General features: G+C 42.2%; 1 protein-coding gene across 2 annotated transcripts; it reads left to right on the top strand.

The window, feature by feature from the left end:
- The first annotated feature begins 354 nt into the window (after positions 1 to 354).
- LOC132836711 (dynein axonemal assembly factor 10-like) lies at positions 355 to 24,030 on the top strand. 2 transcript variants are annotated; one of them, XM_060856116.1, is made up of 8 exons: positions 355 to 910; positions 8,396 to 8,496; positions 12,439 to 12,569; positions 18,929 to 19,030; positions 19,130 to 19,245; positions 20,763 to 20,897; positions 22,942 to 23,039; positions 23,647 to 24,030. In XM_060856116.1, the coding sequence occupies exons 1-8, from the start codon at positions 716 to 718 to the stop codon at positions 23,852 to 23,854; spliced, it is 1,086 nt and encodes a 361-aa protein (XP_060712099.1). In that variant the 5' UTR covers positions 355 to 715; the 3' UTR covers positions 23,855 to 24,030. The 2 variants fall into 2 exon arrangements, with proteins under 2 accessions (XP_060712099.1, XP_060712098.1); XM_060856115.1 differs by having other exon boundaries at positions 358 to 910; positions 23,644 to 24,030.
- Positions 24,031 to 25,896: the final 1,866 nt, after the last annotated feature.

Below are 25,896 nucleotides of genomic sequence, written 5' to 3' on the forward strand. Positions count from 1 at the left end.
AAATTTTCACCACACTACTTCAAAAGAAAAGTGGCTGGCCCCTCCAGATTGCCTGACTACTTCACCCAACATCACGGAAAAATAGATTATTCAGGTCATTATTAACATTGCTCATTACTGTGGGTAAACTAGACCTTACTTTTTCTAGATCACACTATACTTCAAAACGTGCTTCATTGGGTATAAAGCGGTTTCCTGGGGCTGCCTCTAGGTGATACATAAATGCAAAATTGTCATATTCCTCGCTCGACCAGCAGGAGGTGGTGATTTTCAGTCGCTGAGCGGAAGCAGACCTTGTTGAGCGCCGCCTACCAGAAAGTTTACTTTCAATTTTAGCTGAGTTCTGTTATGTTTTATCTCAAATCTGGCCTGAGATTTATTGTATTAGCTTCAAGCTTGTTGATCAAGACCGATCTTGTAAAAAAAAACCCTAAAATCAGGCCTGGGATTTATCCAAATTATAACAACACGATTTTAAAACAATGTTCAAGTTTTAACTTTGTTTTAGTTTGGATCAGATCTTCAAGAACCCGCGCAGTTTGGAACGATCTGTGTTCTTTAAATACAATTGAATGTGTTCTGTTTAGATTCTGATCGGTTGTAAACAAAGGGCATTGTGCATTATTTGAATTAAATACTTTTTAAATCTATAATTAATCTTTAATCCCCCCCCCCCCCGCCATTTCGTGCTATGGATTGTTGCTGACTCCACGCGATGTCAGACAGTCCCAAGCCCCGGCTGGTATCTTTATCACATCGGAAACTGCCTCTCACCCCCTTCGGGTGTTTATGGATCCCGTGCAGTAACCGATTCGTCTGCCTGGGGACCGACTCCGGCTCTGGGGCACCAGGTCGGGGAATCATCGGCGTGTACGAGACAACCAGCGGAGAGATCAAAGACATACACACGGTAACCCTTTGTTTCTCTTTTGGCTGTTCTACAATCCATGTAGCAAACTGTTGGGGAAAAGATAACGGGAGTGTTACAATTTGGTGGGGGACCTTACAATGTAGCAACGACAAAGATTCAATGTTGCGATTGGCCCGGTGAAATAATGGCTACATTGCAACCAGGGATCCTTGTACAATGGGGACTACAGATGCTGGAGATGAGTCAAGATGTGAGTAGAGGAATGAGGGTTCCTGATCAAGGGCTCCTCCCTGAATCGTCGATTGTCCTGCTCCTCGGATGCTGCCTGACCTGCTGTGCTTTTCCAGCACCACTCTAATCTCGATCCTCGTACAATGGATTGATTGCTGAAAATGTGTCTAGAGCACAGCAGGTCAGGCAGCATCCAAGGAGCAGGAAATTCGACGTTTCGGGCCAAAGCCCTTCTTCAGGAATGAGGAAAGTGTGCCCAGCAGGCTAAGATAAAAGGTAGAGAGGAGGGACTTGGGGGAGGGGTGATGGAGATGTGATAGGTGGAAGGAGGTCAAGGTGAGGGTGATAGCCAGGAGTGGGGTGGGGGCGGAGAGGTCAGGAAGAAAATTTCTCCGCCCCCACCCCACTCCGGCCTATCACCCTCACCTTGACCTCCTTCCACCTATCACATCTCCATCACCCCTCCCCCAAGTCCCTCCTCCCTACCTTTTATCTTAGCCTGCTGGACACACTTTCCTCATTCCTGAAGGGCTTTGGCCCGAAACGTGGAATCTCCTGTTCCTTGGATGCTGCCTGACCTGCTGCGCTTTTCCAGCAACACATTTTCAGCTCTGATCTCCAGCATCTGCAGACCTCACTTTTTACTACAATGGATTAATTGGTCCTGTTCCATTTGGCGAGAACCTGATCCTATTCTCGACCAGCAAAATTCGGTTGCTGGAATTCAGAGGGAAAAAAAACCCCAGAAAATGCTAGAAACTTTCGACTGGTTAGACAGCATCTGTGAGAAATAGAACTTATTGATATTTCAAGTCGATGACCTTTCATCAGAAATGGAAGAAGTTCAGACAGACCATAAATTTTAAGATGGAAGGATATAGATTAGACTTACAGTGTGGAAACAGGCCCTTCGGCCCAACAAGTCCACACCGACCCGCCGAAGCGCAACCCACCCATACCCCTACATTTACCCCTTACCTAACACTACGGGCAATTTAGCTTGGCCAATTCACCTGACCCACACATCTTTGGACTGTGGGAGGAAACCGGAGCACCCGGAGGAAACCCACGCAGACACGGGGAGAACGTGCAAACTCCACACAGTCAGTCGCCTGAGTCGGGAATTGAACCCAGGTCTACAGGCGCTGTGAGGCAGCAGTGCTATATTCTCCATTTCCACTTACACAAATGTGTCTGTTTCCACGACTCACGTTGACAAATGGTTTTGAGATTTATTTCTTTCTTCCCTGAAGGCATTGGTTTCTTACCATGGCAACGTCCAGCCTACACCTTGCCCCCAATCCAACATGGCTTGACATTGGTCGAGCTAGATTTGGTCACTTTGTAGAGGGGATGGGGGAGGCCATGAAGGTAGAACTGGAAATCCAGCAGAATTGACAGGAATGGTGCTGGGAATTATGGAATGCTGCTTCACCAATGCCCTTCCCTCCTTCATAAGGTCAGAGATGGGAATTTTCACTGTTGATTGCAGTGTTTAACTTAATTTGCAACTGCTCAGATGCTGAAGCAGTCCATATCTGCCTGGAACAAGAAATGGACAAAATTCAGGCTTGGGCTGATAAGTAGCAAGTAATTTTGCTATCATGCAAGTGCCAGACACAAGTATCTCCAACAACAGAGAATCCAATCACACATCTTCGACAGTCTAGGTCATTGTTGTAAGTAAATCTGCAATAATTAGAATTCACAGTCACCAATGACCAGAAAATACCTGGACAAACCACACATATACTATGACTACAAGAGCAGATCAGAGGTTGGATATTCTGCAGAAAATGATCCACCTCCTGACTGTTGAAAATTTGTTCATAATCTACAAGGTACCAGTCAGGAGTATGAGGGAGCAATCAACACGTGATTAATGGATGCAGCTATAACAATATTCAAAAAGCTCAACTTCATCTAGAACTTGGCAATCTTTTTCAAAACTAATCCAGCAGCCTAAATATCCAACTTTTTCTACCTACCTACTAGAACCTGAGAGCTTTGGTCTGCATCTTCACCATGCAGTTACCAGCTGAGCAGATGATGATTAAACTTGCAGCGTAATAGCTACTGTATCAGATTACTTCCAACTGTTATATCGTTTTAGAAACACATGGAAGGAGATTGCATTATAAATATCTGTCAAATTGCTGTGTACATTCAAACCAAAGAGTGGCAAGTTGTATATGATCCATCTTTCCTGTTAATTGAGAAATATGTAACGTTGCATATCTCTGTTTCCGATTTTGTTTTTGGAACATTCCGAGATGTTACACTAAGTCTGGAGGAAAGACAAAGATAAAAATGATAAAATAATTTAAAATGTGTCAGTGGTTATTTCATCTCATTATTCTGCGGTTTTGCCTGAGATTTGTGTTTTTCTTTTTCTAATTAAAAGGATGGTAACTGTTTAAAGAAGTGTTGGAAAAAAACACTTGCATTGTCCTCCACACTGCTTGCAGATAAGGTGACAATGATAATTTTATCTTTTTTGCTTTCACGGCCTTTACTCTTACCTTCTGTACTAACATTCGGCAATCTACAATTTCAATGAGATTTTTAATTATTTAAAGAGATGTGGAAATCACTAGCAGGACCAGCACTTATTGCCCACTTCTGATTGCCCTTGAGCTGTTGTGCTTTCAGAAAGCAGTTAAGAGTCAATCGCATTTCTCTGGGTCTGGCCAAACCAGATTAAAACAGATGCTAGAGAAATTCAGCATCTGCGGAAAGAGAAAGACAGAGTTAACATTTCAACCATCATTTTATTTCAGATTTCCAGCATTTGCAGGATTATTAGCAAGTCAGTGTGCATGATTGAAACAGCAGATATAACAATCAATGTCCATTAGATTTTTATAAATTCTAACATTTATATTGAATTAAAATTTCACTGTCTGCTATGGTGAGATTTGAAACCACATCCCCTCAGCATTAGTCTAGGTGGTCTATGTAACTAGTCTCAGTGACAAGCCCACAATACCTCAACCTGCCCATTATTGACTTTGCTGAGTTATATATACACAAGGGCTGAAACGAACACTATATATGGCAGGCTTTCACTGCAGTACAGTTTTGAGGAAATGCTGAAGTCTCAGAGATGTTGTCTACCCTTTCAAGTGAACATAAAAGGTACATGGCTATTGAGAAGGTTTCCATGATACTTGGTCAATATTTATCCTTCAGTCAACATTACATTGTCACATTATCTCAGTGTTATCAGTGAGAGCTTGCTGTGCAGAAATTTATAGCCATACTTCTCACATTACAACAGGAATTGAACTTGAAAAGGTACCTCAGCGACTGTGAAGCTTTGGAACCCTTTGAGGCCATGAAAGGTGGCACACAAATACAGGTCTTTCTTTTCACATCGTTGCTGTTTGTGGGATCTTGCTATGTGCAAATCAACACATCTCTTGTATGAAGTGAGGTGACCATATCATGCTCCACACCATTGTAATTTATCGTGATATTAAGTAGTTTTTGCGTTTGTAAATACTGTGATTGGGTGCCCTGTAAACACAAGTCTTTCTTTCGGTATCAAAGGAGGTAAAGTTATAAAATTTCCTTTTTCCAGGATGAGTAAAAAGTGAGGTCTGCAGATGCTGGAGATCAGAGCTGAAAATGTGTTGCTGGTTAAAGCACAGCAGGTTAGGCAGCATCCAAGGAACAGGAAATTCGACGTTTCGGGCCAGATTCCTGATGAAGGGCTCTGGCCCGAAACGTCGAATTTCCTGTTCCTTGGATGCTGCCTGACCTGCTGTGCTTTAACCAGCCACACATTTTCAGCTTTTTCCAGGATGAAGCAAGGCAGACATTTTGTTACCCATTCTTAATTTGGAGATTAGTTACTCTTGTGAGTGTAGAAAAAGAAACGGAAGGTACAATTATTAAATTATTTGTTTATGTCTTTGTTAAAAAAAATGTTTTTAAAAATCCCAGTAACACAGTAACCCTAAGTCTGGAGGTTAAAGGAAGAGAAGATATTGGTACCATTCTGATTATTAGAGTAGTGGTACTGAGTAAACTGATGACATGCTGGTTGATAAATTATTGGGTTATAATGGGCTTCACCTTTAAGTCTTAAAAGAAGTGGCTAATTTGTTAATAGATGTGTTGGTGTTAATTTTCCAAAATGTGTCAAATATTTCTATTCAAGAGGGATGGAGGTAGAAAAGAGGCATCTATAGGCTGGTTAGCTTGACATTTGTCATTGAGGAGTTAGAATCGATTGTTATGAAAGTTATATCTGGGCAATTACAAAAACTTAAAGTAATCAGGAAGAATTATCATGGTTTTGTGAAAGGGACGTTTTGTTCATCCACGTTGTTGAAATTCTTTGCAAGAGTAATACATATTGTGAATAAAGGGGAGTCCATTCATGGACTGTTCTTGGTTTTCCAGTAGGCATTTGGCAAGGTTCCACACAACAGATTACTGCACAAATAAAAGTTCATGGTATAGGGGGTCATGTGTAAGCATAAACAGAAGACCGGCTGACTGGCGGAAAATAGAAATTATGAATAAGTGCGACTTTTTCAGATTGGCAGGATCCGGTGAGTGGGGTCCCTCAGGTTCTGTGCTGGGCCCTTAAACATTTACAATTTATACAGTTTGGGTGAGGGAATCAGAAGCACGGTATCTACATTTGCAAATGAGATAAAGATAGGTAAGAGAGTATGTTTTGAAGATGACATAACAAGGATACAGACCGAATGGGATAGTTTCATTGGACAAAATCCAGGGGAAGGAGCATAATGTAGGATAATTGTTCCCTTTGTCAGGAACAATAAAGAAGCAGATTATTATTTAAACAGTAACAACTGCAGAATTTCAAAGTGCAGAGCAATCTAGTGTCACAAGCTACTCCCTTTTTTTTATCTAAAAGCTATTCCTTGGCTCAAGGATCCCCTATCCTTGATTTTTTTTCAGAGGGGTAATAAACTAGGCCAGGCTCCAATCAGTCTGCTTTGGTACAGAGATGAAAAGGATTTTGAGAGGCGTTTTGTTTATATGTAAACAGGTGAGACTTCAGGCCAATGTGGTCATGTTTTAGAAATGACCTGAATAAAGAAAGGGGAGTGGTCAGCTCTCTCGCTGAGCTGAGCAGTTTAGTTCAGCCTTGAACTGGTGAGGAGTTCAACAGGGATCTGTGAGGAAACCCTCCCTTCAACGTCAACCTGTAAGCTTGTGTTCTATTTATGCTGGTTTTTAAAGGGAGTTTGCTTACTGGGACTATTGTGTATGTTCAGAACAGCATAATTAAGTCTAGTTTGGTTAGACTGAGTTCTGTAGGTGTTCTTTACTCTGTTCTTTGTGTTTCATTGTGTAATTTTGTGAATAAATTTTTGTCTGTTTTAAAATCTAGTAGTCAACCTCGCTAACTTACTCCGGGTAATTTTCACTGTACACTTACCGAAACAAATTGCAAAGTTATGGTCTGAGCTGCCTGCTTAAGAATGTTTTAAATGGTCTGGCTTAGTCCATAACACTAGATAGTACGACGCATGAGTCACTATATGTTAGTATGCAAGTACAATTATTAAGAAAGTAAGCGGAATCTATCCTTTATTATTTTGGTGAGACCACATCTCAAATACACTGTACAGTTTTGGTCTGTTTATTTAAGGAAGAATGTAAATGCATTGGAGGCAGTTCAGAGGAGGTTTACTAGAAATATACCTGGAATGATACCTGGTTGACTTATGAGGAGAGATTGAGGAGGCTGGGTTTGTTTTCGCATGAGTTTAGAAGAGTTGGGGTCAACTTACTTAAAGTTTATAAGATCCTGAATGGTCTTGACAAGGTAGGATACTAACTTTTGTGGGTCAGTCCACTTTTAAAATTAGGGATCACCTTTTTAGGACTGAGATTAGAAGTTTTTTTTCTCAGATGATTGTGCACCTTTGGAACTTGCCACCCAAGTTGATAGGATTGTTAAGAAGGTGTATGGTGTGTTAGCTTTCATTAGCAGGAGGGCTGAGTTTATGCTGCAGCTCTATAAAGTCCTGGTTAGAACATACTTGGAATATTGTATTCGGTTCTGGTCGCCTCATTATTGGAAAGATGTGGAAGCTTTAGAGAGGGTACAGAGGAGACCTAGCAGGATGCTGTGTGTCCTGGAGGGCATGTCTTATGAAGAAAGATTGAGAGAGTCAGGACTTTTCTCATTGGAGTGAAGAAGAATGAGAGGTGACTTGATAGAGGTGCACAAGATGTTGAGAGGCGTAGATAGAGTGTATAGCTAGAGACTTTTTCCCAGGGCAGAAATGGCTATCACGAGTGGGCATAATTTTTAGGTGATTAGAGGAAGGTTTCGGGTAGATGTCAAAGGTAGTTTTTTTTTCACAGAGGCGAATGGGTACGTGGAATGCACTGCTAGTGGTGGTAGTAGAGTCAGGTACTTTAGAGACATTTAAGTGACTCTTGGGTAGGCACATGGATGATAGTAAAATGAGGGGTATGTAGGTTAGTTTGATTTTAGAGTCAGATAAAGGATTGGCACAACATCGAGGGCTGAAGGGCCTGTACTGTGCTGTACTGTTAAAAACGGTGGAAACTCCGTCACTGAATATTTTGAAGGTATATAAAGAAAATAATGTTTTATTTTTATCAGTCTTTTGCAGATTTCTTGAGTATTCACAATAATGAGTGGGCCACCTATTTCAATGCAATCGGTTGATGGGTAAATTTATGTTCTCCCAAGAGAGAAAAGACCTTGGCTTAACATCTCATCCAAAAAATATTGCTGCATTCCCCCAGTACTGCACTGGGAGTGACAGTCTCTGGAAATTGGTGTGATCAATTCTTGATCCTTGAGTTGGTACAGCTCCAAATTCTCTCTGATCATAGCTTAGATTTAGGATGACTATTGCTATAATCCTGATTGATGTTCCTCAGTTCAAATGCTGAAAATGTGTTGCTGGAAAAGCGCAGCAGGTCAGGCAGCATCCAAGGAACAGGAGATTCGACGTTTCGGGCATAAGCCCTTTGCCCGAAACGTCGAATCTCCTGTTCCTTGGACGCTGACTGACTTGCTGCACTTTTCCGGCAACACATTTTCAGCTCTGATCTCCAGCATCTGCAGACCTCACTTTCTCCTCAGTTCAAATGGCCAGGATTTGCAAATTACAGTGATCTCCTTTGCTAAAACTCAACTGGCAATAATGATTTGGCCAAGGTGGTAGCCAAACATTTATCTTCTAAATTTCACGGTGCATTGGCACTCCGCCAGGTGGTGCTTTCCCTACTTCTCCAGGCTTACCAAGTATTCCTTTTGCTTTGTAGATCGAAAAGCCCAGAGCTTTCAGGTGTGGGACATTTGGAGCCACCAGTCTACAGCAGAGGCACCTGGCAACAGGAGACTTTGAAGGCAATCTTCACATCTGGTAATAAGTTGGTTTGTTGAGTTGTTTAAAATATGGGATTAATTGCTTAATAAAAGACTTCCAAATGGAAAGCCCTTCTTTCAATTCAAAAGCTGGCATAAAATCTAGTCTTACTAAATCCTAGAATGGTTGCAGAATGGAAGATGGCCATTCTGCCCACTTTGTGCTGGTTTGCTGAAGGAGTAATTGAACAAAGGACTATTCCAGATCCTAATCATTCGCTACACAGAAAATATTTTTCTTTATGTTACTGCTTATTTTGCCAACACCTTATATCTGTGCCTCCTGGGTCGTGATCCTTTCACCAATGAGAAGAGATTCACTCTGTCCATACCTGTCATGGTTTTGAATACTTCAAGTCTCCAATCACACTTCCCTTCCAAAGAGAACTGTCCCAATTGCTCCATTCCATTTGTTTAATCTTTTCTACGTAAAGCACTCATTCTGAGGACAATGGTTCCATGAACCAGATAGGATAAAGCCTATCTCTAGTACCGCACCAAGTGGCCATTTTATTTCTCTGAGTTTAATGTTGGCTGATCAATTGTGAAGAACACGACAGCTTAATCTTGCCCTCTGACTACCTCACTTTGATAGGCCCACAGGAAAATATTCAGGAGCAGGAGCCCTTGCCTTTCCTAACAAAGGGCTGTCTGTAAGCTTCCTCCCATCACAGTGACAGTCAATAAACTTGATACAACTACGATAGTTATACCTGGATAGGGCAGCTCAATGGATTAAAATATAAATATACAAGTTAGGACAGACAGATCAGGGGCAGAAGTAGGTCATTTGGACACTCAAGTCTACCATTATTCAAAGGATTTAAAAGATTCTTTCATAGGATGTAATCATCATTGGATTTGTTGGCCATCCCTGACTGCCTTTGAGAAAGTGATGGTGAGCCACCTTCTTGGCAGCAGTCTCTATGGTGTGGGTGCACCTATTGTACAGAGGTTTGGTACAACTGAGCTATGCTATTTCATAGGACAGTTAAAAGCCAACCACATTACTCTGGATCTGGTGTCATGGAGACCTGGCCAGGTAAGGACGGTAAAGTCCTTCCCTAAAGGGCACTAGTGAACAAGTTGAGTTTTTATGACAATCAGGAATAGCTTCATGATCATTCTAAAAATCAATTTTCAATTCCAGTGTTGTAAAGAATCTGGATTTCACCAGCTGTCACATTGAGATTTGAAACAATGGAATGTCCCCAGAGCATTTGCCTTAATTAATTAACAGAGCCACCTCTCTACCTGTTCCCTGACCTTCCTAACTGTCTTCTGCCCTTCAGGTTCAATCCCATGTCTTCCTGCAGCCATGTCTCTGTAATGGCTACCGCGTGGATTTACTTATTTATTTCTGTTTGTGCTCTTAGTTCATATGTTTTGCTTTGAATGCCTCACATATTCAAATGCAGTGCCTTTACATTTACACCGTTATTCTTGATCCGTACTGTCTATCTCTTTCTGTCACAATCTGTTTATCATTTCTCATCATAATATCTTTCTCTTTGGCTTTCACTCTACTCTTTGATTTACCACAAGTGCCCTACATTTGATCACTTGGTTCACTATTTAAATCCTGTCTACTCCCCCAGATGTGTAGTTAGCAAGAACACCAGCCCATGTACAGTTCAGTACAGATCCCACTCCCCCTCCAGTAATTTAATGATCCAAAGATAGTGACCCTGTTCTGCTTCTTTAATGTAGCACCTGGCTCTTCTTACTGACAATACAGAACCTCCTGCTTTGACTTGCCCCTGATATTGGTACTTACATAGATGACAGAATCCTCCCCCTCCCACTGTAGGTTCTTCTCCAGCCCTGAACAACTACCCTGAACTATAGCACCCAACAGCAGCAAAGCTGTCTGGACTTGCACTCTTTGCTGGAGGACAATATCAATCTTCCTCACTGCACTGACCCCTAACACCACTAATATTCCTTTTTCCTTATCCGTCTTCCTTTACCACAGTGTGATGTTCAGTAGGCCACTCCAAAAAGACCCCACCACCAGGGATATATTTCCCTCCCCACCCCTTTCCACCTTCCGCAAAAACCATTCCCTCCGTGACTACCTGGTCAGGTCCATGCCCCCCTACAACCCATCCTCCCATCTTGGCACCTTCCCCTGCCACCGCAGGAACTGTAAAACCTGTGCCCACACCTCCTCCCTCACCTCTATCCAAGGCCCTAAAGGAGCCTTCCACATCCATGAAAGTTTTACCTGCACATCCACTAATATCATTTATCCCGATGCGGTCTCCTCTACATTGGGGAGACTGGGCGCCTCCTAGCAGAGCGCTTTAGGGAACATCTCCAGGACACCCGCACCAATCAACCACACCGCCCCGTGGCCCAACATTTCAACTCCCCCTCCCACTCTGCCGAGGACATGGAGGTCCTGGGCCTCCTTCACCGCTGGTCCCTCATCACCAGACGCCTGGAGGAAGAACGCCTCATCTTCCGCCTCGGAACACTTCAACCCCAGGGCATCAATGTTGACTTCAACAGTTTCCTCATTTCCCCTTCCCCCATCTCACCCTAGTTCCAAACTTCCAGCTCAGCACTGTCCCCATGACTGGTCCGGACTTGTCCTACCTGCCTAGCTCCTTTTCCACCTATCCACTCCACCCTCTCCTCCCTGACCAATCACCCATTGTACTCTATGCTACTTTCTCCCCACCCCCCACCCTCCTCTAGCTTATCTCTCCACGCTTCAGGCTCACTGCCTTGATTCCTGATGAAGGGCTTTTGCCCAAAACGTCGATTTCGCTGCTCCTTGGATGCTGCCTGAACTGCTGTGCTCTTCCAGCACCACTAATCCAGAACCATCTATCCTATGGCCCTCACCCTGAACCAAATAAGCTGAAATAATCTGAAACCTGTTGGACAATTGCAAACGCTGCCTTGTGAGTCCCCTTACCTAATTCACTCACAGTGACACCCTCCTGTCCTTGAATACTTGACCAAATGAGACCAATCTTGAGAGGTATGACTGCCTCCTCACACACAAAATGTATCAAAATTCCCCTCTCCCTCATGTGTCACTGTGTTTCTAGATGAATGTCTAGCTTATATGTCCAGTTTGAACTGCTTGACCTTCAAACATTTCCTGCCAATGTGTTTGCTTTGGTCTAAACTGGCATCCAGCACACATCGCCTGTTCTATAGTTACTTACTTATTTTATTCAACCTTGTATTTACCAAATTTTAAAAATATACTTCCTTAACATTCACCGGTTGCTATACTATGTTGATCCTTAGGAACAGAATAAATCTTAGTCACTTACTAGATAATCAGAGTAAAAATCAATTCCTGAGTACTGACAGTGGAGAAGGTAAAAGCAAGGAGCACCTCTTTTCATTGCTCTCCTTAATTTCTTTTATCATCTAACTCCAGCATTCTGTTGTAAGTCACACTCAAGTACTTAGTTCTCATTAAGTTGGATCGTTCAATATGCAGTATCGAGGAGTCATTATTCAAAATCAGAGTCCCACTGCTTATAGAAAGTGTCTTTTGTGCCACACGAGGAGTTCCCAAAACCTTTTAGCTTGACCTGGGTTGGTCTCAGAAATAAAGATTAATCCCCCCAGGAAGCAGCTGCATCAGACAGATGTGCAGCAAACAGAAGATGCAGGCCACATCTGGGATGCAATGTAATCCCAGAAAATGGTGCAAGGAATAGTGCAGTTTCTGAAGGAATATGTGTGGCCACCACTGATTCAACATGAGGGTGGGCCAGATCAAACTGGGAGGTCATGTGATGTGAAATCTTAGGTTAAATCCAGATAACAACAACAACTTTATTTATGTAGCATCTTTGTCTGAATAAGGGGGTTTCAACTCAACAGTAATAGGGAGAGCGAACATTCTCCCCTGCTACATGAAAATGTGAGTATTAAAGTACCTAAAAGCTCACTTGTTGTCACTCCACAGGAACTTGGAAGCATCTGAAACTCCCCTCTACTCAGCCAAAGCACATCAAGAAATCATTAACTGTATTGATGGTGTGGGTGGGCTTGAAAATGGACATGGGGCCCCAGAGATTGTCACTGGCAGCAGGGATGGTGAGTACTTCTACAAATAGTATGCACTGGAACCAGACAGGAGATAAAGACTTTTCTTTAAAGCTGCTTGAAAGGATATTGAGAGCAGATTCACAAAGAGGAATTGAAAAGGAGAAATTTGCAGGTTTGGGAATCAAGAAGGGTCTGTGACCAATTGGATGGCTCTTTCAAAGAGCTGACACAAGCACAATGGGCTGAATGGTCTCTTGTGAATCTCTAGCATTCTGTGAAATCAAGGCTTGGCACTGTTCTTTATCCTAAACCTGGGATCTTAAACTATCTAAATTGCAGATTCTGAAAATCTGAAATAAAAACAGAAAGTGTTGGAAGTATTCAGCAGGTCAGGCAGCAAGGACCTGTAAAGAGGGAAAAACCAAGGCAATGTTTCAGATGATTAATTTCTTGTCAAACTAGGTAGCCCCTTTTACTTCCTTCTTTCTACAAACCACGTGCATTTAAAAGAAAAAAACTACAGATGCTGGGACTATGAAATAAAATCAGAAAACACAAAGGTTAACTTTGTGTCTCTATCCAAAGACACTGTCAGGCCTGCTGATTTTCTCCAACATTTTCTGTTTTTATCAAGAGCTTTAAAACCCCAGATTTAAGGAACAGGGCCAAGAACTCAGAAAACCTGCCCCTTTGGGTGTGACATATCAAAAAAGGTCATGTTATTAAACAATGTAAATGAGTGCCATTGCTAATCAGAAATCTTGATCAATTAGTGGGATAGCAGATAATGTTCCCAACTACTTACACAGCATGCATTATTTGTCATGATCTGTATCAATTTGAAATGTTCAGCAGATAGGATTAGATTAGATTACTTACAGTGTGGAAACAGGCCCTTCGGCCCAACAAGTCCACACCGACCCGCCGAAGCGCAACCCACCCATACCCCTACATTTACCCCTTACCTAACACTACGGACAATTTAGCATGGCCAATTCACCTGACCCGCACATCTTTGGATTGTGGGAGGAAACCAGAGCACCCGGAGGAAACCCACGCAGACACGGGGAGAACGTGCAAACTCCACACAGTCAGTCGCCTGAGTCGGGAATTGAACCCGGGCCTCAGGCGCTGTGAGACAGCAGTGCTAACCACTGTGCCACCGTGCCGCCCAGAGGCTCCCATACTAACACAGATTTTCCACCAAAATATAATCCACACCTTTTCTTGAGGCTCTCCTACATTTTGACCTTGTCTTCATAGTTCCATCTTCCGTAATTCGCAGCTTATTTGAAAGGCCTCAAGTTCTCACCCATCCAGAATTCCACAGTTCCATCGCTGGGTCGATATTGATGAAATCCTATCCTGACAGTACTGTGGGTGTTCTGACACACCAAGGATGCAGTGGTTTAAGGAGACAGCTCACTACTACCTTCTCAAGGGCAATTAGTAATGGGTTATAAATGTTGGCCCAGCCACATCCCTTCAAGGATTTTTTTTTAAAACAAGACTCCCAGACATGAGGGTGCAATGGTTTCTTATGCCCTTTCAATTTAGTACAATCTCATTAAGAGACCAACGGTCAAACATGCACCAGTTTTAAAGTGGCACCAGCAAAAGCAGCCTTATTTTAGACTTTTGCTTAAGGCTAACATCACTGACAATGTAACATGCTCTGTGTATCACACCTGTATGTCTCCCTGATCCAGAATATTCAAGTTACCACAGTATATTGTTTCAGTCCGTGTTACATTTATTCCCAGAAAAATGTGACAGAAAGAGAGTAACTAGATAGCTCTATCAAAGAATCAACATAGGCACAATGGGCCAATTAATCACTTAGAACCATATAGTCCTACAGCACAGCAACAGGCCCTTTGACCCAAACTGCTCCATGCCAACCAAAATGTCTGGCCACACTTAACCCCATTTCCCTGCCCATATCCTTCTAATCCTTTTCTATCCAAGTATTTGTCCAAATGCCTTTTAAATGTTGTTAATGTACCTGCCTCAACTACTTCTGCTGGCAACTCATTCCATGTGCATTCTTTCCTCGCTAACCTTAAACTGATGCCCTCTCGATCTTGATTCCCCAACCTTGAGAAAAAAACTGAAAAAGGCATTCACCCTATCCATGCCTCTCATGATCTTATACACCTGTATAAGGTCCCCCTCAGTCTCCTAAGCTCTCAAGAAAAATGTCCTATCTTATCCAATCTCTCCCTATAACTCAGACCATTGAGTCCAGGCAACATCCTTGTAAATCTCTTCTGCACTCTTTCCAATTTAATAACATCTTTCCTATAGCAAGGTGACCAAAACTGAACACAATACTCCAAGTGTGGCCACACCAATGTCCTATACAATTGCAACATAACTTTTCAACCTCTATACACAATACCCTGACTGATGAAGGCCAGTGTGCCAAAAGCCTTCTTCACTGCCCTGTCTACCTGGGACTCCACTTTCAAGGAACCGTGCACCTGAACTCCAAGATCCCTCTTTGCCACTACACTCCTTAAGGCCCTACCATCCACCATGAAACTCTTACCATGATTTGACTTTCCAAAATGCAAGACCTCACACTTATCTATATTAAAGTCCATCTGTCATTTCTCAGCCCACTTCGCCAGCTGATCAAGGTCCTGCTGCAATTTCCAATAACCTTCCTCACTGTCCACAATACTACCTATTTTAGTGTCATCAGCAAACTTACTAATCATGCCTTGTGCATTCTCATCCAAATCATTGATATAGATAACAAACAGTAATGGGCCCAGCATCGAACCCTGAGGCACTCCACTAGTCACAGTCCTCCAGTCTGACAAGATTCCTTCCACTGTTACCCTGTATTTCCTATTGGCAAGCCAATTTTGTATCCAATTCACCAGCTCGCTCTGGATTCCATGCCATCTAACCTTCCAGCGCAGCCTATCTTATGGAACTTCATCAAAGGCCTTACTGAAATCCATACAGACTACATCTACCACCCTGCCCTTGTCAACTTTCCTGGTCACTTCATCAAAGAACTGTAACAAATTTGTGGGGCGTGATCTCTCACTCACAAAACCATTCTAACTACACCTAATCAAACCCTGTTTTTTCCAAATGCATGTATATCTTATCCCTCAAAATCTTCTCAAGTAACTTACCTACCACAGATGTTAAGCTTACTGGTCTATAGTCCTCAGGTTTTTCTTTGCAGCCCTTCTTGAATAATGGCACAACATTCAATACCCTCCAATCTTCCGGGACCTCACCCTTGGCTAATGATGATGCAAAAATATCAGCCAGGGCCCCTGCAATTTCTTCTCCAGCCTCTTGCAGTGTTCTTGAATATATCTGGTCAGGATCAGGAAATTTATCCACCTTCAATCATTCTAATACTTCCAACACCCCCTCTACTGTGATATGAACCCAAGATATCACCACTAACTTTCCCAAGTCTTTATATCTTTTTCCACGGTAAACACAAAGGAGAAATATTCATTGAGAACCTCACCCATCACCTACAGTTCCAAACATTAATGTCCACTTGTGGTCCTTCTAGTTAATCTTTTTCCTTTAATAAATTTAAAGCACCTCTTTGGATGCACCCTAATCTTATCAGCCAAGGCTATCTCATGCACCCTTTTCGCCCTCCTGATTTCTTTCTTCAGTAATCTATGTGAGATTCTGTAATTTTCTGTAGTTATCACCAGAACATATCTGGTATTTTACTTTGAATGAATGAATAGTGCTCTTGCCAAACTTCCAGTCCCATTATTATTAACATGTAAAAATAGGAGGCATTTTGATGAATGGAAATGTATTTATGGTCACAGTATCCTCAAGGTACAGAATTAGAATCAGAGCAAGATAAGGAGAAAGTTTTTTTTTGTGCTGAGTTGTTGTGATCTGGAATTCTCTGATGAAAAGAGCAATGGAACAATATTCAATCATAGAGTCATAGAGGTGTGCAGCACGGAAACAGACCCTTCAGTCCAACACGTCTATGGTGACCAAATATCCTAATCTCAAGAACAAACCACGACAAGCAGACCAATCACAGCCAGAAACCCTATCCACCCTACCATACATCAAAGAAGTTTCAGAAATGACAGCCAGACTACTAAGACTCCTTGGAATCCTAGTAGCAACACTCTCAAACAAAAACTAACAAACTTAAAAGACCCAGTACAACCCATGGACAAAACCAACGTCATCTACAAAATTCCATGCAAGGACTGCCACAGACACTATGTAGGACAAACAGGAAGAAAGTTACCCACCAGGATATACGAACACCAGCTAGCCACAAAAAGACACGACCCTCTCTCCCTCGTAGCCCTACACACGGATGAAAAAAGCCACCATTTCAACTGGGACAACACATCTATCCTGGGACAGGCTAAGCAAAGACATGCCAGAGAATTCCTAGAGGCCTGGCACTCCAACCACAACGCCATAAACAAATACATAAATCTAGATACTATCTATCAACCCCTCAGAAAATGAACAGGAAGTGACATCACCACAAACCCCAGGAACCCCACCTAGGACAAACATATACATAGAAAACAGGAGACAACAGCTTCGCTTCACTTGGAGGTCGTCACTGATGATGTTACCTAGCCAGGTAATGAAACATCTGGATATCAAACCTACAGCTCAGTGAGCAAACCTACACCCTATATCCGAATCTAATCTAGTCCCATTTGCCAGCACTTGACCCTCTAAACCCTTCCTATTAGATTAGATTCCATACAGTGTTGAAACAAACCCTTCAGCCCAACAAGTCCACACTGACCCTCTGAAGAATAACCCACCCAGACCCATTCCTCTACATTTACCCCTGACTAATGCACCTAATATACACATCCCTGAACACTACAGACAATTTAGCATGGTCAATTCACCTGACCTGCACATCTTTGGATTGTGGGAGGAATCCGGAGCACCCGGAGGAAACCCATGCAGACACGGGGAGAATGTGCAAACTCCACACAGACAGTCACCCGAGGTTGGAATTGAACCCGTGCTGCCCCTATTCATATACCCATCCAGGTGCCTTTTAAATGTGGTAATTGCACCAGCCTCCATCACTTCCTCTGGCAGCTTATCCCCTACATGCACCATCCTCTGTGTGAAAAAGTTGTCCCTTCAGTCCATTTCAAATTTTCCCCTCTCACTCTAAACTTATGCCCTCTAGTTCTGGACTTACCCACCCCAGGAAAAAGATCGTCTATTTATCCTTTCCATGCCCCTCATGATTTTATAAACTGATATAAGGTCACCCCTCAGCCTCCAACACTTCAGGAAAAACAGCCCCAGCCTATTCAGCCTCTCCCTGTAGCTCAAATCCTCCAACCCTGGCAACATCCTTTAAATCCTTTCTGAACCTTTTCAAGTTTAACAACTTCCTAAAGGAAGGAGATCAGAATAGCACGCAGTATTCCAAACGTGGCCTAACCAATGTCCTGTACAGGCGCAAGTGAGGACTGCAAATGCTGGAGTTTAGAATCGAGAGTGTGGTGCTGGAAAAAACACAGCAGGTCAGGCAGCATCCAAGGAACAGGAAAATTGACATTTCGGGCAAAAGTCCTTCAATAAAAGCATCAATATCCTGTACAGCCTTACCATGACCTCCCAAATCTTATGCTTAATGCTTTTAGCAATAAAGGAAAGCATACCACACGCCTTTTTCACTATCTTATCTACCTGCGACTCTACTTTCAAGAAACTATGAACCTGCACTCCAAGGTCACTTTGTTCAGCAACACTCCCAGGACCTTACCATTAGTGTATAAGTCCTGCTAAGATTTGCTTTTCCAAAATGCAGCACCTCACATTTATTAAAAGCAAACTCCATCTGTCACTCCTCAGCCCATTAGTCCATCTGATCAAGATCCTGTTGTACTGAGGTAACCTCCTTTGCCCCAATTTTGGTGTCATCTGCAAACTTATTAACCATACCTCCAATCACAAGTTCGAAAAGGGAAATTGGAAAGTGGAATGGGGAAAGAATATAAGAGCAGAAGTAATCATAGGCTAACACAAGGATCGCAGGGTGTGGGATCTTGGTGTTGTATTGTCATTTAAAATGGATAAACAGAAAGTAAGAAGTCTGAGTCAAAACAGAACCGAGTTACCTGGACTTTGATAGTAAGAGCTATAACAGGCCGCTCTCTTGCTACGTGTTGGAATGAATTTATGGCCCAAATCCTAGGATGGGTGTTGATAACACAATGTTTATGCTTTGAAGCTATTTACTGAGCCAAGCTGACTCAGGCTGGTTCAAGAGCTGATAACCCATGAAGCAGCACTGCATTGGGTTGGAAGGAGTTTGGAAGGGAATGTGCATATGGATAGGCAATGACGAATAGCAGACAGTTGTGACCTCCTGAGTCTTGTACCTTCTCTTCCAGGTACAGTGAAGGTCTGGGATTCAAGGCAAAAGGACCTTCCTGTGGCCAACATGGAGCCTGCAGTAGGATTCAACAGGAGAGATTGTTGGACAGTTGCTTTTGGTAAGCTGCGGCTCATAGAATCTGCAACACTGTACACAAGACATGCCACACACTTACATCCACATACTTAAAGAATGTTTGTTCTGTGCTGGTTTACAGGCCACTCATGCACCCAGTGGGACCGCTGTGTTTGTGCTGGATATGACAATGGGGATATTAAACTATTTGACTTACGAAACATGGAAGTGCGATGGGAGACAAACGTCAAGAGTGGGGTGAGTTGAGTGATTTGATTCTCATAGAGTCATTCGGCACGGAAACAGACCCTTCAGTCCAACCAGTCCATGCCAACATAATCCCATACTAACCTTACCTGCCTGCTGCTGGCTCATTTATGAGCTTCATTAACTTTAGCTCCCGTTTTGAGCTGAGCTAGTGCATTTCAACTGAGGCAGCAATGGTGATTGAAGCCAGATGTACTTCCCCAGCTGTTCAGTTCCGTTAAGCTTGCATGGACATGGGATTGCTATCCAGGGTCAGTCACAGTACTTTGCCTCTGTGTCATAGGGTCCTGGATTCAAGTCTTAGTCCAAAGATATGAACACGTAGTCTAAGCTAACAAATTCAGTGGAGTACTGAGGGTGTTCAGCACTTTCGAAAGTGCTGTCTTTTGGATGGGATATTAAGCCATCAAAGCCTGCTCTCTGTGGTATTTTGAAAAATGGGATTTCTGCCCAATATTTATTGTAAAGTAATATAATTAACAGAACCTGAATATCACTGAGAAAACACAGTTTATTGAAACTTTTCACCTTGCACTCATCAGGACAATCCTCAAGGAATATCGATGTAAAAGGAAAACAACATTTTTACTGTCTGAGTGCTGATTGGTTGGAAAGTGGAGTCCAATCAGCTTTCTAACTGGTGCACACACCCTGACAGTGCATGTACCAATTAGAGTCCATTTGCCAAACAATCAACATGTACACTGTAAGTGTTGATTTCCCTGAATATTGGCATTTCTTCCAAATTGTCCTGATATGTGCAAGTTGAAAATCTATAGCAAAGGTTTTTTCTCAGCAAATAAAAAGTTTGTTAACGGTTATGTTTAGATTAGATTCCTACAGTGTGGAAACAGGCCCTTCGGCCCGACCAGTCCACACCGACCTTACGAAGAGTAACCCACCCAGACCCATTTCCCTCTGAATGATGCACCTAACACTATGGGCAATTTAGTATGGCCAATTCACCTGACCTGTATATCTTTGGACCATGGAAGGAAACCAGAGCACCCGGAGGAAACCCACACAGACACGGGGAGAATGTGCAAACTGCTGGAACTGAAGCTTGGTCCCTAGTGCTGTGAGGTAGCAGTGCTAACCACTGAGCCACGCTGCTGTTTATGGGAGCTTTCAATGTGCAAATTATCTTGCGATTCCCACATTGCAGAAATAATTACGTTACAAAAATACTTGATCAATCGTAAAGATACACAGGATCTATTGAGGCTGTAAAAAATGCTATATAAAGGCATGTTTGTTTTTTCACTGGCTCTTGTTTAAAAGGTGCTGTTTCTGAACACCTGAGAAGTGTAGGATTGAGCTGAGATGGCATGTCCCCAGTGACCAATGTTTTTGCCAATGGTCATCTGTGATCACAGATTGGCAAAACTGGCCATTTGATCACAGCTGTAAGGATATTATTTATACAAAATATGGCTGAGCAAATGAACTAACTATGGTTTGCAGCTGATTAAGCCAATAATTTTATTTTAACATTAACTCTGGGGTAGGTTTGCTGTGTAGAGTTTGATGGAAAGGACATAAGTTTGAACAAACTGGTGGCAACAACGTTGGAAGGAAGGGTCCATGTCTTCAATATGCAGAAGTATCACAGAAACAGTGGCTTTACCTGTCGGAGTGAGAAGGTAAGATGCTGTTGGGTGGAACTGATACAATAATACAATTGTACAGTTATGTAAAGCTCTCATCAGACGCTAATTTGGAGTAATGGCATTCAGGTTTGGGCATTTCACTTCAGGAGGTAGATATTGGAGAGGATGCAGTATCAATTTACCAGAATGTTTGGACTAATGGTTAAATTATTGGGTTGCATATCAGGACTTGTTCTACTTTGAATATAAAAGATTAAGGGATGTTCTAATTGAGGTTTTTAAGATGGTTAAATAGTTAAAACAGTGGTAAATATGAAATATATTTTATCTGGTGGGGAGGAGTCTAAAAGAAAGTGGACTAATATTAGTATCAGTCGAAGCTAGGGTTTTCACGGGTGATTTCAAAAAAAATTTTGTCACTTAAAGTGGAAATCTGTAACTCTTTCCCTAGAAAGCATTTGAAGCTGGGTGTCAAGTGAACATTATACAAATTAGATTGAGAGAATTTTGGTAGTTCAGGGTATAATGGGATGGAAAACCAAGTTGAACAAATTGTGTGATTGACATGAAGGACATAGGGGGGAGGTTGAATAGGCTGGGTTGGTTTTCCCTGGAGTGTCGGATGCTGAGGGGTATGTAGAGATTTATAGAATCATGAGGGGGATGGATAGGGTAAATAGAAAAGGTATTTTCCTGGATGTGGGAGAGTCCAGAACTAGAGGGGAAATGTTTAGGGCGCGAGGGGAATGATATAAAAGAGACCTAAGGGGCAACATTTTCACACAGAGGGTGGTGCATGTATGGAATGAGCTGCCAGAGGAAGTGGTGGAGGCTGGTACAATTACAGCATTTGAAAGGCATCTGGATGGGTATATGAATGGGAAGGGTTTGGAGGGATATGAGCCAGGTGCTGGCAAGTGGGGCTAGCTTAAGTTAGGATATCAGGTCAGCATGGACGGGTTGTGCCGAAGGATGTTTCTGTGTTGTACATCTGTTCGACTCGTTACCTGAAATGACTCAAGAAGTAATGAGGGCCTCAAGGAAGACATATTAGGAGTTGCAGTTTAGATGAGTTTGCTAAGTGATGCATTGTGTGTCATTTGAGTACTAAGCATATCTTAATTGCTTTAGGGAGTTAAGGAAGAAATCCCATTATTCTCGTAATCCAGCAGGTTGTCTTGAAATCAGACAAAATTTCTTGTTGTTACTTCTATTAGTTGCTTTGATTTTTGAGGAATCTTGTGAATGAGAAATGTTGAGTGGGTCATATGTTCACATTCCAGTTTTTGCATTTGTGTCTTTTGCATTTCATAAGTTTAGAACTAGACTTAGAATGAACAGTTTTACTAATCAAGACAGCACCAAGTTAGTATTTAATTATGCAGGATTCAGTATTTCTTTGTCAGGCTAGACGTTATCAGATTGTTCCAGCATGTGGAACATCCAGTAAAAGTGACATTTCTTTATTCCATTTGTGCTTCCCTGCAGTCCCAGAAACCTGGCCAGTTCAGGGCTCTGTGTCATTTTAGTGCTAACAGTGCTGCTCTGCAAAGTTAGTATCATAACCCCATAAAAGCAGTCTCAGAGTCAAATGCACCATTCACTAATTCATCCTTTGTTCTGTATGTTGTTATTTACTAGCAATCTTCAATGATGCTTGCAACTTAAATCAAAGATTCTAGACTCGAACTGCCATTTCACTAGGATCCCTGTCAATCCTTTGACCTACAATTTATGGAATTTTCAAAACCTAAACTTGCCTAAATATTTTGTTCCTTCTCAAGATCAATCTGTATAATGGTCGTTTCACCTTATTTCAGTTATTTGCTACAAAGAAGATCACAATGACCTTTAATGTTTTTAAGTGGATTTCTTCCAATCTGTCTCCACAAATTGCTTGAAGTTGTACAGAGCAACCCTTTGTCACAGGGCAGTCCTCAGCTGACAGAAATACACATTTTCATTTTATTTCCAGGTCTGTTGAATAGTGAATTTCAGTTAAGGAACACCAGTTAAAGGCATCCAGCATTTGAAATGTTGTGCAGTACAAACTCGTCATTTTTTTCTATTTTTAAAGCCATACAAATTTACAGCTTGGGTGGTGCGGCATTTGCCTCAAAATCAAAATATCTTCATAACAAGTGGAGGAGCCGGCTGCCTTCACCTGTGGAAACAGTAAGTGGATGTAACTTGCATCTTCATGAGAGCTGATGTCAGAGGTATGCATATTACTGTCACAGCAGTGTACTGGCCAGTGTAAATGTAGGCATTTGTTTTTAATTACAATGAATGCATGTCCCTGACTTAGATTGATCATTCAAGAAACAGCCAGTACCCTAAAGAGACGAACGTGCAATTGTTCTGTCTGACTCCATTCATTCTCCCTGAACAATTGGATTTTAGAGGTAATTTATTAAAACATAAGCAAAAGGAAGAGATAGATTTTAAAAGATTTATGGTGATGTAAGGGATGGGTATAAAGATAATTAAAATTATTTGTTTCAAATATCCCTCTTTTCTCACTCTTCTGCCATAATTCAATTTGTAGGTTCACCCAGTTGGGACATGAGGTTGTTCCATCATGTGGTACACTCAGTAAAAGTGGCATTTCTTTATTCCATATGAGCGCTTCCCTGGAGTCCCAGAAACCTGTCCAGCTCAGGGCTCTGTTGTTCTAGTGTTGCTCTGCAAAGTTAGTATCATAACCTCATAAAAGCAGTCCGAGTCAATCAGAGCATTCATGGACTCATCTTTTGCTCTGTATGTTGTTGTTTACCAGCAGTGAATCTTTAACGATGCTTGATAGAAGTGACCATGAGCCAGACGACAAGATTTCAACATGTACCACCACACTGCTGAACAACATCTCCCTCTCATCTCAACCCATTGGTAGCCTGGATTGGAATGCTGATAAGCAAGGACTCTGTATCTCTGCATCCTTTGATCATAATGTTCACATCCTCATGATCACAGAGCAGCAGAGTTTCTGAACACACCAGTGAAGAGCACAGGAGCTGAGGACAGAATGGAATCATTGTCAATGCTTGAAATTTCACACCAGTCAATGGACACACCAAGAGTTTATTAGGGAAAAAACACTCTCAGGACATGACAAAGTAGTAATGTTATGTTAGGGTTTATACTGTAATAAAAAAGTTGAATTATTCCATTTCATTATTTTGCCAAGTATTTGGAATAGTAAAGTGGATTTAAATTCCACTCAATGCTTCGTGAAAGAGGATGTGCAATAGAATACCAAAATATTGCCAAATATGCCCAAATTATTTCCACTCTTTTAAAATTCACTTGTGTGGCACGTACATCTCTGAATGGCCAACATTTATTTCCTGTCCCTTGCTGTCCTTGAGATGGTGGTGTGGCCTGCCTTCTTGAACTGCTGCAGACCAGGTCTGTAGGTAGGTCCACGATGACACTGGGGAGGGAGTTCCAGGGTTTTGGCCCAGCGACAGTGAAGGAAGAGCAATATATTTCCGCGTGAGGCTGGTGAGTTGCTTGGAGGGGAACTCGCCAGGGGTTTCCGATGTATCTGCTGCCCATGTCCTTCTAGATGCCAAGGACATACTTCTCAAATGATAATCAACACAAAGTTATTAAATGGAGAAATGTGTGGCTCCTATAATTCTAGGGCTATTCAGAATCTTTAAATTACAAAGAGCAAAACAATAAAAAAAGTAGGATCTTGAAACTGCAATGCTGAGAAAATACTATGCCATTTGAGAATCATGACTGCGGTTTTGTATTGGCTTGAAATAATTTAGTGGTCAAAATTGAGGAGACGTTTAGGCTTGTTAGATTATTGGAGAACCTACAGGAGAGTGTGCCGGCAGCCATTTAGTCCATTACGCCTGTGCCTACTCTGAAGAAACTAGCCAATTGCAGAGGAACCTTGATTATCTGAACAAGATGAGCAGGTGCTATTTCATTTGGATAATTGATTATTCAGTTAATTGATTTCCTCTGAGGTTTAAGAGTTCTCTGTGAAGTCTGGTCCCCATTCAGGAGACGAAGCAGCAGCACACAGCACACGAGAACCTGCCTGCCCCTCACCTCCTCCAACTCCCCAGGCACCTGGATTGTACGCCAACAAATTGCTGCTGCCATTGTGGGGTTAGTTTCCAAATAGCACATGCGCACACACAACTTTTTACTGCAACAATTTGATAGGTTGCACCTTTACCCTGTACATAACAATATTGGAGAGATTCTGGCTGTAGGTTTGCTTGCTGAGGTGGAAGGTTCATTTCCAGACATTTGATCACCCTACTTAGTAACATCTTTAGTGGGCCTCTGGCTGAAGCACTGCAGATAATTCCTGCTTTCTATTTAGGCTTTGTTTATTTTTGGGTTGGTGATGTCATTTCCTATTCTTTTTCTCTCAGGGGTTGGTAGATGGAGTCTATCTTGATGTGTTTATTGATGAGTTCCAGCTGGAATGCTATTAGATTACTTAGTGTGGAAACAGACCCTTCGGCCCAACAAGTCCACACCAACCCGCTGAAGTGCAACCCATCCAGATCCATTCCACTACATTTACCCTTCACCTAACGCTATGGGCAATTTAGCATGGCCAATTCATCTAACTTGCACATTTTTGGACTGTGGGAGGATACCCACACACACACACAGAATGTGCAAACTCCACACAGTCGCCTGAGGTGGGAATTAAACCCAGGTCTCTGGCGCTGTGAGGCAACAGTGCTAACCACTGTGCCACCCACTTGCTATGCCTCTAGGCATTCTCATGCATGTCTGTTTGGCTTGTCCTAGGCTGGATGTGTTGTCTCAGTCAAAGTGGTGTCTTCCTCATCTATATGGAAAGATACTAGTGAGTCATTGTTTTGTGGCTAGTTGATATTCATGTATCCTGGTGGTTAGTTTTCTACCTGTTTGTCCAATGTAGTGTTTGTTACAGATCTTGCACAGTATTTTGTAAATGATGCTAGTTTTGCTTGTTGTCTGTACATGGCTGCTGTTTTAGTGTGTTGGTGGACTACTATGATGCCAAGGGGTC

Source organism: Hemiscyllium ocellatum, chromosome 47 (genome assembly GCF_020745735.1).
Source record: "Hemiscyllium ocellatum isolate sHemOce1 chromosome 47, sHemOce1.pat.X.cur, whole genome shotgun sequence".
NCBI lineage: Eukaryota > Metazoa > Chordata > Chondrichthyes > Orectolobiformes > Hemiscylliidae > Hemiscyllium > Hemiscyllium ocellatum.